This window comes from Lissotriton helveticus, chromosome 10, assembly GCF_964261635.1.
Source record: "Lissotriton helveticus chromosome 10, aLisHel1.1, whole genome shotgun sequence".
NCBI lineage: Eukaryota > Metazoa > Chordata > Amphibia > Caudata > Salamandridae > Lissotriton > Lissotriton helveticus.
In genome coordinates, this window is record NC_136071.1 from 1,140,828,681 (window position 1) to 1,140,842,429 (window position 13,749).

General features: G+C 45.3%; 1 protein-coding gene across 2 annotated transcripts in view; it reads right to left on the reverse strand.

Annotated features, from left to right (window-relative positions):
* Window positions 1-13,749, reverse strand: part of RBMS3 (RNA binding motif single stranded interacting protein 3) — a 1,517,465-nt gene that overhangs the window by 497,797 nt on the left and 1,005,919 nt on the right. For both annotated transcript variants that reach the window (XM_078663941.1, XM_078663942.1), the window contains exon 5: window positions 1,273-1,430. In XM_078663941.1, the coding sequence (XP_078520067.1) occupies window positions 1,273-1,430 (158 nt within the window). The remainder of the gene's footprint in view (window positions 1-1,272; window positions 1,431-13,749) is intronic.

A 13,749-nucleotide genomic window follows, 5' to 3' on the forward strand; every position in this document is an offset into this window, starting at 1 on the left:
TGGCTTTCACCCTGGGGATACCCAGTAGGGGATATCTCACAGGGAAAAAAAAGCCAGGACGGGTTCCAAAGCAAGCGCCTTGATGCCTTCGGGTGATACGTGCGCTATATAAATCGCAATACAAAGGTAAGTGAGAGTACCCTACCCTACACTCTAATGTAGTACCCCTGCACCACCCTCCCTCGACACCCAGTCCTTTTCCTACATTTACGCTACCCAGAACGACCCCCCAACACTACCATAAAAAACGATTCTGCACTAGAACAACACCACAACACTCCCCTAAAACACTATCCCAGCACGACCCTACAATACACAAACACCACAACACTACCCTACACTACACAAACACTACCCTAAACCCTAAAATACTACCAAAAGCTTTCCATGAACCTGGTTCCACGCACCCATACATGCCCACTATTCTCTCCCCGGACGCCCGTGACCCCCGCAGCAACACTGCGTCTCCAGTCTCCTACCCAGCCCTCATTGTTCCTTTTCCTCCCCATGTAGCTCTCTACTAACTGGCAACCCGGTCCTGATGAAGATCCTGAATGGATAGGATCGAAACGCCGTCGACCCTTCTTACAGCGCGACCATTGGCGCACCATCTACTTTGGTTCTCAAATCCAATAATAATCATCACTCATTGATTGAGGACGAACCATTGCCTTTGTATATATTGTGTTTTTGTCACATTGTCACCTTGCGTCCTTCGCTGTATTCACCCACCTATCACTCGCGCCGCCACTCTTTGCTTCATTAAAACTAGTGCAAAAAGCCCCGTTGTGTTGCCACCGCATTTTATGCCTACAGTGCTGCTTCAACTGTCCTGTATGAAATGTGTTCTCAAATATATGATGCTATATGCACTTTCTTAAAAAACTGAAATCCATTGTCTCTCTCCCTTTTTTCTGCATCCTCATAATGTCTTGTACATATATCTTACTGAATCCGATTGAGATATTGTTGTTGAAAACACATGTACACCCAGATCTCAACTCGGTCTATGGGTTATACTCCTGTCGCTTTACCCTGCCTTATTTACAAGGCAGGGCTAAGAACTCTGCCTTGTAAATAAGGCGAAGCTCTTATCTTCATCACAGTGTCACTGAAAGTGATGTTGAGGTGGAGATAGGGTCTTGTGAATATGCACCTGAATTCTGTACGTTGTTCCTTTCGTACGGTCAAGATGACCTTCCACACATAAGAAAAAGGAAATTAAAGCGTGCAAAAGGCAGACACTGACACTGTAATCACAAAGGGACTCACCTTGCAAATCCCACTCCTCTGCTAACTCCACTGGCGTCTCGTAGTATCCGGGTGGAAATGACGTGCCCGAAGGGTTTCAACATGTTCTCCAGTTCCTGCTCATCCATGGAAATGGGTAAATTCGAGATGTACAGGTTTGTGGGGTCTTGCTCCTGTTGCTAAGGTAAACAAGAACATGTTGGTTAGACACAGTATTGTAAATCACACTCAAAAACATTTATTAATGATTGGATTTTCTGGCCAATGGAATCATTTTTGAAAAACGAAGTAGATATTTATAACCTCTATAGAACAGGATATGCACAAAATTCTTTAAACATGCTTAAGGACCTGGATTTAATGAAAGTAGACACAGGCCTAGTGGTATTTAACCCCTTCGACGCTGATGACGAGCTCGTCATGAGTTACGCCTCTCGTACGCTCATGACGAGCTCAGCTCGTCATGTAACGCGCGTTTTTAAAAACCGCCGCGCACAGCGGGAAAACCGCTAGCGCGCATGCGGTTAACCAACAAAAGCGGATTTAAAGGGAATCAGACCTAATCGTATAGACAGAATTAATATACCTGTATGTATTCCTTAAATCAGGGCCACTGGAATGATGCAGCAGGAGAGGGACAAATTATGTGGCAGGGTTCACTAAGTTATGTGGCAAATAAAGGCACATTATGCTGCGTAATGCGACGCATTTTGTGGTTCTATTACTTCATTTTATGGGCATATGCATTTGTTAATACTGTCTGGGTATAGGTTGCATCTCATAAGTACCAGTTTGGTAAACAAAAATAGAAATAAGCAACAAAAAGGTGGCCAGTCAACCTTTGCAAAGGGCCTTCCATAATGCAGCAAAACGTGTCGCTGCATTTTAGTAACTTTTGAACTGTTTGAGCGAGGGACTATTTTTTTGTTAAAATCTGCATACTATGCAGCAGATAATGAATTGTGTGGTAAATCCACATTTATACGAAAAACCTCACTGCCACACAATCACATAATTTCAGTGGCCTGCCTTAAATGTTCCTAATTTTTATGAAAGTGCAACTGAACTGCAAGGCTGTCAGCACACTGTACAACAGAGTAACATGGTAATCCAGCACAACCCCTTAAAAATAACTCACTTGTAACTACGGCATATAGTCATATGACGTTGTTATATTGAAACTCATTCTAAGTGGGCATACACACTGCACTGCCACATATTTTGGCCTACACATTGCACTGACGCATTGTGTTTTGCATACACACTGCACTGACGTGTTGTGTTATGCATAGACACTGCACAGCCATGTTGTGTTGTGCATACACACTGCACTGCCAAATTGTGTTGACCTACACACTGCACAGCCGCATTGTGTTGTGCATACACACTGCACTGCCGCATTGTGTTGTGCATACACACTGAACTGCCGCATTGTGTTGTGCATACACACTGCACTGCCGCATTGTGTTGTGCATACACACTACACTGCCGCATTGTGTTGTGCATGCACACTGCACTGCCATGTTGTGTTGTGCATACATACTGCAGAGGGGCGTTGTGCTGTGCATACACATTGCACTGCCACATTGTATTGTGTTTTACATGCACGCTGCACAGCCGCGTTGTGTTGTGCGTACACACTGAACTGCCACATTGTGTTGGCCTACACGCTGCACTGGCGCATTGTGTTTTGCATACAAACTGCACTGGCGTGTTGTGTTATGCATGCACTGCTCAGCCATGTTGTGTTGTGCATACACACTGCACAGTGACATTGTGTTGTGCATGCACACTGTACTGCCATATTGTGTTGGCCTACACACTGCACAGCCGCATTATGTTTTGCATAAACACTGCACTGGCGTGTTTTGTTATGCATACACACTGCACAACTATGTTGTGTTGTGCATACACACTGCACTGCTGCATTGTGTTGTGCATACACACTTCACCGCCGTGCTGTGTTGTGCATAAACACTGCACAGCCATGCTGTGTTGTGCATACACACTGTATTGCCGCGTTGTGTTGGGTTTTGAATGCACACTGCACAGCCGCGTTGTGTTGTGCATACACACGGCACTGCTGCATTGTGTTTTGCATACACACTGCTTTGACGTGTTGTGCATAGACACTGCACAGCTGCGTTGTGTTGTACATATACAGAGCACTGCCGCTTTGAGTTGTGCATACACACTGCACTGCCGCGTTGTGTTGTACATACACAGAGCACTGCTGCGTTGTACTGTGCATACACACTGCACTGCCGCGTTGTGTTGTGCATGCACACTGCACTGCTGCATTGTGCTTTGCATATGCACTGCATTTACGTCTGCATAGACACTGCACTGCCGCGTTGTGTTGTGCATAGACACTGCACTGCCGCGTTGTGTTGTGCATAGACACTGCACAGCTGCGTTGTGTTGTACATACACAGAGCACTGACGCTTTGAGTTGTGCATACACAATGCACTGCCGCGTTGTGCTGACTTCTCCGTCCTGTTGATAGGTGGTTGGTGCACTTTGGCAGACTGCTCCTACCCTGAGGCGAAGCAAGAAGAGATTTGTACAAAAAATACCCAAAAGGCCTCCATTCCTCCTTTGAAACTGCTGACACTTTGTTTATCAAAGGCAGAAATCAAAGCAACTCCATTGACTATCAGTGGAGGAGTCGAGGACCCCGAGAAGCCTTCCCTGCATGCCCCGCTGCCCGCACCTTTTTATGCTTCTCTCTGATCCTTCCGCCGAGAAGTAGATCCAAGTATCAAAGCCGAGGTCTGCCGGGAACGTCTCATCTCCTGCCGCCTCATCACTGCTGCCCAAAAACAATAATAAATAACGTCCGAGCTCCCACCAGGATACTTGTCTCCAGTGATTCATTTGTAAAAAAAGATAAAGTGCCCGAGTCGGAGGTATTTCAAGGGCAACGACTGGAGCTTGTGTACGCTGCCAGAGCTGACAAAAGCCAATGCCACTGTTACCTTTTAACCAAAACTCTCCAAAAATGTGACCATGTGGATTATTCCAGGTCACTAAATCTGGACCATGTATTGTTATTTTAATTAACATATATATGGAAATTTTAAGCAATCTATAATTGTGTTCAGCAGCAAAAAAAAATAGACTGTCAGCGCCGCTGTGTGGTGAACTGTCAGAAATAAGTTCCGGTGTTAAGAAATAAGTGCTGGTGCCGAGCACTGGAAAACACAGGCATAAATTAAGCACTGCTTGTCTCAAGCCTACATAAATTCCTACATTGCTATGGAATGTCTTGTCTGTTACTGCTCCTGATTTGTGAGCCAGGCATGGAAATCAGCGCCCCCTGCAGGACATGTTTGTAACCCCATGTCCTGTATCTAGCCATTCACTACAACAGCGTCATGGAGTCTGCAATGCGGGTTAGCAGGAAGTACCATGAACGTCAATAGGGGAGCTAGGCACACCTTCTGTTACCCCTGGTTTGCATTTATTGCCTGGCACTATCCTCGCTACCGCGGAATCCAGCAGTGGAGACAGAAAGCAAACAGCAACAACACAAGTATGTTGACGACCTCAGAGAACAAGCATTGGCAATGCCAATAGGTCTGGCTTTAATCCCTTCGCTGCGGGGATAATTCCCCCGCTGTGCTGGGAGGAGGGGGCCCGCACAGCGCCCGCATGCTCATTTCAGGAGACGTCACAGCCAACACGTGTCTCGTCGATAGGGAATGTAACCCTCGACTTTTTCAAGGCTATTATACTGCAGTATAGCTACAGCAGTGGGGACAGATACAGAAGATCCTGAACACGAGCAGCGAAAGCTGCCATATCTACAACCGACACTCCCGTTTCAAAGAGAAGAATATTTCATCGCAAGAATAAGTCCCCTAACAGAACCCCTTTGGGGGTTGGAAATATCACCTCATCTAATAAAAAGAATCGTTTCGGAGAATAGCCTTGAAAAAGTCGAGGGTTACATTCCCTATCGACGAAACACGTGTTGGCTGTGACGTCTCCTGAAATAAATAACACCCGTCGACAACCCTGAATGACAAGGATCTCAATTATTAATGTTCCAATTAATGTTTGCATGATAAATGTCTGGTGGAAACACACATGAATAGACTTACAGTATGATATGAAATCGTGTGCTAAGGAGTTTTAAGCATCATGACGAGCTCAGCTCGTCATGAGCATGGGAGGGGTTAAAGGAATGTTGTATGGCAATGTGAAGCATTGCAAGTAAATAGCATGGGAATTGATATGTATTTATGTGAAAGCAAAGAACTGCAGAATAATATTAGTGTAGGTTAAAAGATCAGGTGACAGTTTCACAGCTGAGCCCGGCCTACAGATCTGTGTAGATGTACGACTCCCTTCCTCCTATCTGTGCTACTGACACAAAAAAATTACATAAATTATGTAAGATACTTTCATAGCATTACAAAGGCATATCTGTGCTCCTGAAAGTTCAAGCTCAGACAGCTGGAAAAACCCAAAAATTATCACAGCTGTGTGGACGATAAGCATTTTTTTGTGGAAGCACACAGTTTCCGCCCAATCAAAATATGTATTCCTGGCTCCCAACTTGTGAGTGTCGCCAAAGCCCCTCTCCTAGTGATGCTTACATAATTGTGTGTCAACTGCTGCGTCGATAAGCCAAACTAAAAATAAGAAGGCAACACGTTAATGTCACCTGTGATCAAATGCTGTATGACATCACTCCACATGCACCTAGCATGTTGCGTAATAGATGCCCAAGGAAAATGGTCACTGTTTTGGCCTGCCTCGTTAACCTGTAGGAGCTTGTAATCTTGGGGTCAGCTGTTTGATAACACTTACGGAAATTATAGGAAGGGATAGCGATATGTAGGAAGCGCAGTGGGTCATGCATCTACGGCTGGGAACCATATACCACTTCCCCTATCCGTATGATGCTGGTGAAATCACAGCTCTAAGAAATAAACTTGATACTTGGCGATGCAGAAGGGAGATTTGAATAATTTATTGTAATCTGGTGTATTTAATGGTTGCTTAGGTGCTCCTTGATGTTTAAATTCGACCAGCACCATATCTCCACTTCTTCAGAGAACAGCTGATGGACATACTCTTTAACCTACACCTTGGTGCTGCGTTACCCCACATTCGCCGGGGATGCCTGGTTTCACCTTGGAGATACCCAGTAGGGACCATCTCACAGGGATAGCCAGGACGGGTTCCCCAGCGGTCTACAGCGCCACGACGCCTCAGGGCAGCAGTGCGCTTTACAAGACACATACATTTACATTTACATTTACATTTTGTTGAGTGCCACACCATGTTATTTCATTCCCTGAGACTTGGCACGAGAGCTGTGACTGGGACACCTCTGATGGGTTTGGCCCCTTTTCCATAAAACAAAAGGTGGGCACCAAAGATGGGGTCAGTTATTTGTGTGAAGAAAAGAACAGAGATAATAAAATCAGAACAGGAAAGTGGGAGGGGCAAAAGCAGAGAGGGTGAGCAGGGCAGAGACAAGGTTGGCAAACAAAAGCACGATGGGTGTACACATCCACTCTCAAGGAGTGCTTCACAAAAATGGAAAAAATCGTTCCCAAAAAGCAGACACTGGTGTTTGCATAGAAACAGCAAGTCAGGGAGGTGGTAAAAAGGCTATGCTCCACAGGAGGGACAAACATAAGCAAGAGGGGCCAAAGCAAACCAAGCCACTTAATAGAAAGTAAGCAAAAGTGAATGTGAAGGGGAAAAAATTAAAAATCCAAGGGTAAGCAATGGGCAATGTGCATTCTTAGGTCAGCTTTGAGCATGTCCTCAAGAAGTCTTTCACAACTAGACTGCTGTGCTGCTTGGTAGGCTTCGACCTAAGACGTACAGGGAGGCTTATGAGAAGCCGAGTTCTTTGGTTTGCTATGATAAGAGACAACAGGAATTACATGTCCATTGGTGAAATATACAAGGCACCAATAGACAGTAGACATTGGGTAAAAATAAGCATTGGTAATGCATTGGTTTCACCTATGTAATGTATAAAGAACTGTTTTCATCGTCCAGGAGAAGGAAAGACCTCCCTGACAAATAACACAGGAGTGGAGTGGATGTGGTGCAGTGGCCAGAGCTGTTGACTTGAGATCTGGGTATCCTGGTTCGAGTCTCAGTAGCGCTGCGCTACATCCTGTGATTCTTTGCAAATCATTTAATCTCTCTGATTAATAGTTATATAAATATCCTGCAATAGTAAAAGGCAAAACTTTAAGAAAATATAGTTCCACCAAAGCAGATGTTAAAAGTATTTCGGCAGCGGGAAACTGATAAGAGAAGCAGACCAGGAACAAGCCTTTTTAAATGAAGGAAAATGCGCTACAGCCAATAGAAATGGAGGAAAGGTAAGTGGCATGAACAGGAACCAATGAGAAGCCAGGAATTAGAGGAGGCGGAAAGTAAGTCCCTTTCACGTGTATATTAAAAACAATAGATTTCTCAAGCAAGGGGCAAGTGTTGTCCAGGTGAAACCTAAAAAGACTTTTAAGCAAGTTTGGACCCCCTATGACATCACAGGGTTGACTCCACATCCCATCTTTAGCCCTATTCTTGTAGTAGCTGCTGAGTGACATGGGGATGGGCTTTGTGAGGAATCTGAAGAACATGAAATGGTGGCCTCCTAGAGCTCTGTTTACATTTTGTTTCTACTCTTGTTTTCAAGACTCTGAGATCAGGGGTAGCAAGGGTAGTGCCAGGATTACCAAAGAGAAAGCGAGGGGTATCATGCGATACCCCCAGATACCCTCATCAACTTCTAAGAATGTCAGCCTTTCATAAGATATTGATTAAAATATTTTTTGTTGATTGGAGCCTTTTCTTTGACTGTTGAGCCCCAACTACCTCTCTGCCTCAAAACCGAATATATTGGACTCACTATAGAGGATGCAACTCAGGTAGTTGGCAAGGAAACCCGCCCCATTAAGGGTGGGGGCCAACGACCACCAAAGCTTGTGTTTTAAGATAAAAAAGAACAAAGATGCTTGCATTTGGCGTACAAGTTTCTCTGCATGGGGCTTGGGGGTATAATTCACCTGGTACAGCCTCTGCATGTGCTCATCAACCACCTTTTTCATATGACATGCAAAGGGCAGGCAGATGTATACATACGAAATGGGCATGGTAGCTCTATACGGTCTACCCTTCTCTGTTCCAAGTATTGTTGGACCTCCACCCACATATGAACCTACGCGCCTAGACCCTGTGTCCACATATAACGCACCTCGCGTAAAGCAGGTCCACATACAGAACATACTCATACATAACCAAGGTATAGACCAATACCAATATGTCACATTATGGACTATAATACAAAACTAAAGGCAAATCGGTCAGTACCTTTTAGGGCACTAGGAACTATCAATAGAGACCATTTAGTAACACAGACCGTAGTTTTAGCCTAGGCGGAAGGAGGCTTCCACCAAGCTTCCACATCTGCTTCCCTGCCTTCAATTAAAAGGCAAGGGCTGCCAATCAGATGGAGGGATCCGTGAGCCCGCAGTGGCTCACCCAATCACAAGGGCTGATGGAACTCACTGTCTGCTTCTGATTCTAACGTGGCATACAGTGCCAGAAGGATGCAGGTGGAGTGGAGGTGAGGGTGTTGCATTCCAAGTGTGAACACATATACCAAGTATATATCAGCTTAATTCACACACATTCCCTGCACTCAGCAGACTATGTACACACTTGAAATACAAAAACGCACACAACCTACTCACAAACACAGATTTAAGGTACATCAACGCATAGCCCAAACATAACCACAGAAATTACCTGCTCCTAGGTCCTACAAAGACACACACAAACATGAATATGCAATGCTACATCGCATGTGGTAAAACGAATGTGATTACAACTCGTACCATTACATCGCAAGTCGTTTCTACGACTTGCCGTAGGTGGTGCGCTGGACTTAGGAATAGTATAATTTACTATTCCAACTCTAGCGTGCGCAACAGCAGGGAAGGTGTTGCAATAGTCAATTATACTATTCCTTAGTTTAGAGCGCCCCCTACAGCAAGTAGTAGAAACGACTTGCATTGTAATGGTTAGCGTTGTAACAACGTGCTTATTGTAACGACCGCATAGTAATCGTATGCGTTGTTCCGCATGCAATGTAAACGCTGCTTCCCCACAAACATACACATGCACACAAACACAGATATCCTGTGCCTAGGCATAACCCCTCCCCCCCACCCGCATACCCACAGGTAATCAGTATCTTTTTTTAATTTTTTATTTTTTTTATTTATGGTATTTATACATATACATACAGTAAACAGGGTTATACTTCACTTTGGAAAGTCCGCCGGCGAGCATACTTCTGCTGGATAGGGGTTCATTTGAATTGATCGTATCTTATGGTGGGTCAGAAGTTAGTAGGGACTTGTCCAGTGATTTCCATGAGTCTCTGGAGGTGGTTTTCCAGGGTGAGTATCTTATCGCTAGTGTGTCGGCTCCCCTTAGGTAGGTGATCCAGGAGAGCCATCCGCCGTACTACACTATACCTGTGTCTTTCCAGTTTGTGAGGACTAGCGTGGCTGCAGCGATTAGGAGGAGGTCTAGACATAGATCTCATGCATATGTAAATCTAAACTCATATGGTCCACACTCAAGTGCTTAATTTGTAAAAAAAATAAGTGAAAGGGTTCCCGTCAGGAGACCAGCACAGCTTGCACCACATATTGCTCCTACCATGCTGCCAATGATAGTAACAACACAACTATTAACAATCACACTCCTACAAGTGTGACAATTCGAACTATTCCAGGGGCCCAAAGCTATAAGAATGGCTTGAGCAACAGGTAATAGCCATTTTTATTGTATAATGAATTAATAATTAACTGTTGTTGTGGTCATCTCTAAATTAGCCAGACAGTACCACCCTGTGGCAGACTGTCACAAGTGCCAGTGTTGACAATTAAGGGCTGGTGCTGAACACTGGAAACCACCGGCTCAAAGTAAGAAGCCCAACACACACACACACACACACAAACTACAAAAGGATAAGGATGATATGCAATGATATATGCTCCCATGCATCTATATCTTCTGAACCCACAGAACATAATACTTTGAAAGCAAGCTTGTGTTTGCATGTGTTTTATTTGTTTACAGTGGCATTCTCAACATGATGAACCAATGAGGGAGTGAAAGTGGGCGTTGCAATACTTTTCGTACTCCTTTCTAACACAAATAGAGTTGGAAATGGAGCCAGGTTGGTTTCACTCTATGGTCCTGTTTCATTTGTGGTCTGTTCTTAACACATTTTGAGGCACCGGTGATTTTAGAATTAATCATTTTGGCACTTTCTGTCGAAATAAAATATAAAATTTCAAGAAAACCCACAAGACGAGGCTCTTCTCCAATGGAGTCCCGGGGTCAATGAGGCATCCAAGACGTGTGACTCATGCATTCTGGGGGTATCAAAGAACAGCAGTGATGGACACAGGCGTGCATGAGGACCCGGCATAGCGGTGGCCATTGTTGCCCTGGAGGACTCTGGGTAAGTGGAAGAGCAAGGCATATTTACATCCTGCTGCACCCTGGAAGCTGAACTCGTGTGCAGAATATGGTACAAAGGCTGAGAACATGTTGAGAAGACAATCATAATAGCATGTTATTTGAACATGGCTTTAAGAAAAACGTCTTCATATAACCTTCTATAATAAGAATGGTGTAATTGATCAAACTAGGGACCAGATGTATTTAACAATTCTATGGTCACAAACGGTCTGAATCACTGTTTGTGACTGCAAAAAAAATGTTTTACTATGCACCTATCCCATTTTAGGAGTATGCAATTGCGTACCTTGAAGGAGTGTGTTAGAGGCGTCAAGCAATCAATCAATCAATCAGGTGTTTGTTAAGCACGACTACTCACCCGTAGGGTCTCAAGGCGCTGGGTGGGTGTGTGGGGGGGGCGCAGGTTGCAGTCCATCAAGGAGGGGGTCTGCCGAAGAGCCAGGTTTTAAGGGTTTCTTGCGAAGATGGGGAGAGATGTTGTCTGTCTGAGGTGGAGCAGAAGGTCGTTCCAGGCTCTGGCAGTGCGGAAGGAGAAGGAGGGGCCTCCTGATGTGGTATTTCTGGTCCGGGGGACCATGGCGTAGGAGAGCTGGGCTGATCGTAGGGTCCTTTGGGGTGCGTGGAATTTGAGTCGGCTGTTCAGGTATGCTGGTCCGGTGTCGTGGAGGGCCTTGTGAGCGTGGGTGAGCATCTTGGAGGTGACTCTAGCTTTGATGGGGAGCCAGTGGAGTGTGCGCAGGTGCTGGGAGATGTCGCAGTGTCTTGGCAGGTTGAGGACCAGTCTTGCGACGGCATTTTGGATGTTCTGTAGTATGCGAGTGAGGTTTTGGTTTATTCCAGCATAGAGTTCATTGCCGTAGTCGAGCCTGCTGGTGACCAGGGCATGAGTGACGCTATTTCTATGTTTGAGGGGGATCCATTTGATGGTCTTACGTATAAGGCGGAGGGTGTGGAAGCAGGAGGATGAGACGGAGTAGGCCAGATTCCGCAGGTCTGGGGGGGCAGGCACCCTGACTGATACCTTTCTGGAATTTAAAGACACTTATTTTTCGGAAATGTACATGGATACAATTGAGCCTCCGGCTGCTAAGTCACTTTACATTAAGTTCCGATTTGGAACCTTGACGCTTTGATCATTTACTGCAAAGTGGTTGCACCCCCTCTCCGATGCTGAAACTGACCGTTCTGCTCAGAGGCCAAGGAAACTGTAGACCATGTGCTGTACTTTTGTCTGTGGTACTATATACATAGGAGAAAATGGATCCTGCTGTTCTTCCGCAATAGGGGCATCAGGGGAATTTTATGATTTCTTCCAGGCCCAGATGATAATGTAGTAGTAATGCCGAGGATCAGATCTTCCTCCAGTACATCAAGGGTCTGACTTTTACTCTGTGGGTGAGTGGACAAATGTCCAGATCTAAACAAAGTGGCACTAGCGGAAGATTGGTGAGGAGCTGCAAAAAACTGTTTTCCATCAGTTCCAGGTCATTGGCATTGACATGCCCCAAAAGCTCCCCACCATATAGGACCACCACCCCCTCCCTCCTCCCAGGGCATGCAAGTTGTAATTCTGCAATACAGGTGTCATCAAGCGAAAGCTGGTCCCCGTCAAAGCTCTCAGGAGGCCACCAGTGTAATGTTCTCGTCTGAGTTTGGACTTGTGAATCTGGGAAGACCAGCCAAAGTGCTCATTGAGAGTCAGCCCCACGTACCATTAAGGACCGGATGTGATCTGGCCCTCTTTGGCAGAGGTTCAATACCATATGTTTTGTCTTTTTAGTGTTGACACTAACTGGTCCTGAAGATTTTGGATACCCATTGGGGATCTTGAGACCAGTAGGGTTTCCTCCACTAACAGGAGGCCCGGGACCTTCCTGCTGGCCAGATTCAGGGCATCATGCTCATACTGCTCTATACATGTTTACCAAGTTGTTAATGTATAACAAAAACAAAGTGGTGGCTAGTACGCACCCATGTCTCACCCCCAAGACACAGGGATGGAATCTGTTAATTCCCCTGCAGGGCCATACTTAAGTTGTGCATGGGTAGCCTGATGAACCCTCCTGAACACATCAATTAGATATTTTGCAGCCCCCAAGTTGGTTAAAACTGCCCACAAGTGCTTGTTTCATCACCCCTGGAAAGGATAAAAGCATGGAGGTTGGGACTGTGATTGTTGTCTGATGGAATAGTAACATCCAGTCATGTTTTCAGGATATCCACAATGAATATTTACGATGCACATTTTCGTCATTCTGAAATCCCAAGTAGATTCCAGCATTTGGTTGGTTTACAAGCACACAAATGCTCAAAACTGTGAACAACCATTACAACGCAACTATTACAACGACATACCATTACCACGCAACTATTACAACGCAAGTCATTACAACGACTTGCGCTGTGGGGCGCTCTAGGATAGGGAATAGTTTAATTTACTATCCAACACCTTCCCTACTATCCACGGGAACTGGAGTTGGAATAGTAAATTAAACTATTCACTATCCATCACCCCCCAGCGCAAGTCGTTGTAACGACTGGCGTTGTAAAACTTGCGTGGTGAAGGCATGCGTTGTGAAAGCATGCGTTGTAATGACATACATCCCTCAAAAGTCATGTTGGCCTTCTGCTAGCCCCGGGTCCGCAACAAAATGGTCGACTTTTCAATTCATAGGTACAGTAGAGTGCTGTGTGCTGCCCCCTGCTGGCGGACCTGTAAAGCAACTGCCACACCTCACCCTAACGATGAGCCAGCAGTGCCGGGATAGAGGATCGCCTACCTTTACTCCCTCACCACTGCCTTAGAATATCCCTGGCTCCTATGCAGGCAGGAACATTTCTTAATGAGGCTCTTTTTTATTTCCAATTATGCAATTTCAAGGAGCTTCAGAACAAAAGCATTTAGAGGATACATTTGAAAACGCTCAGGAGGCTGCAGAGTGCAGCTAGCACTTAGC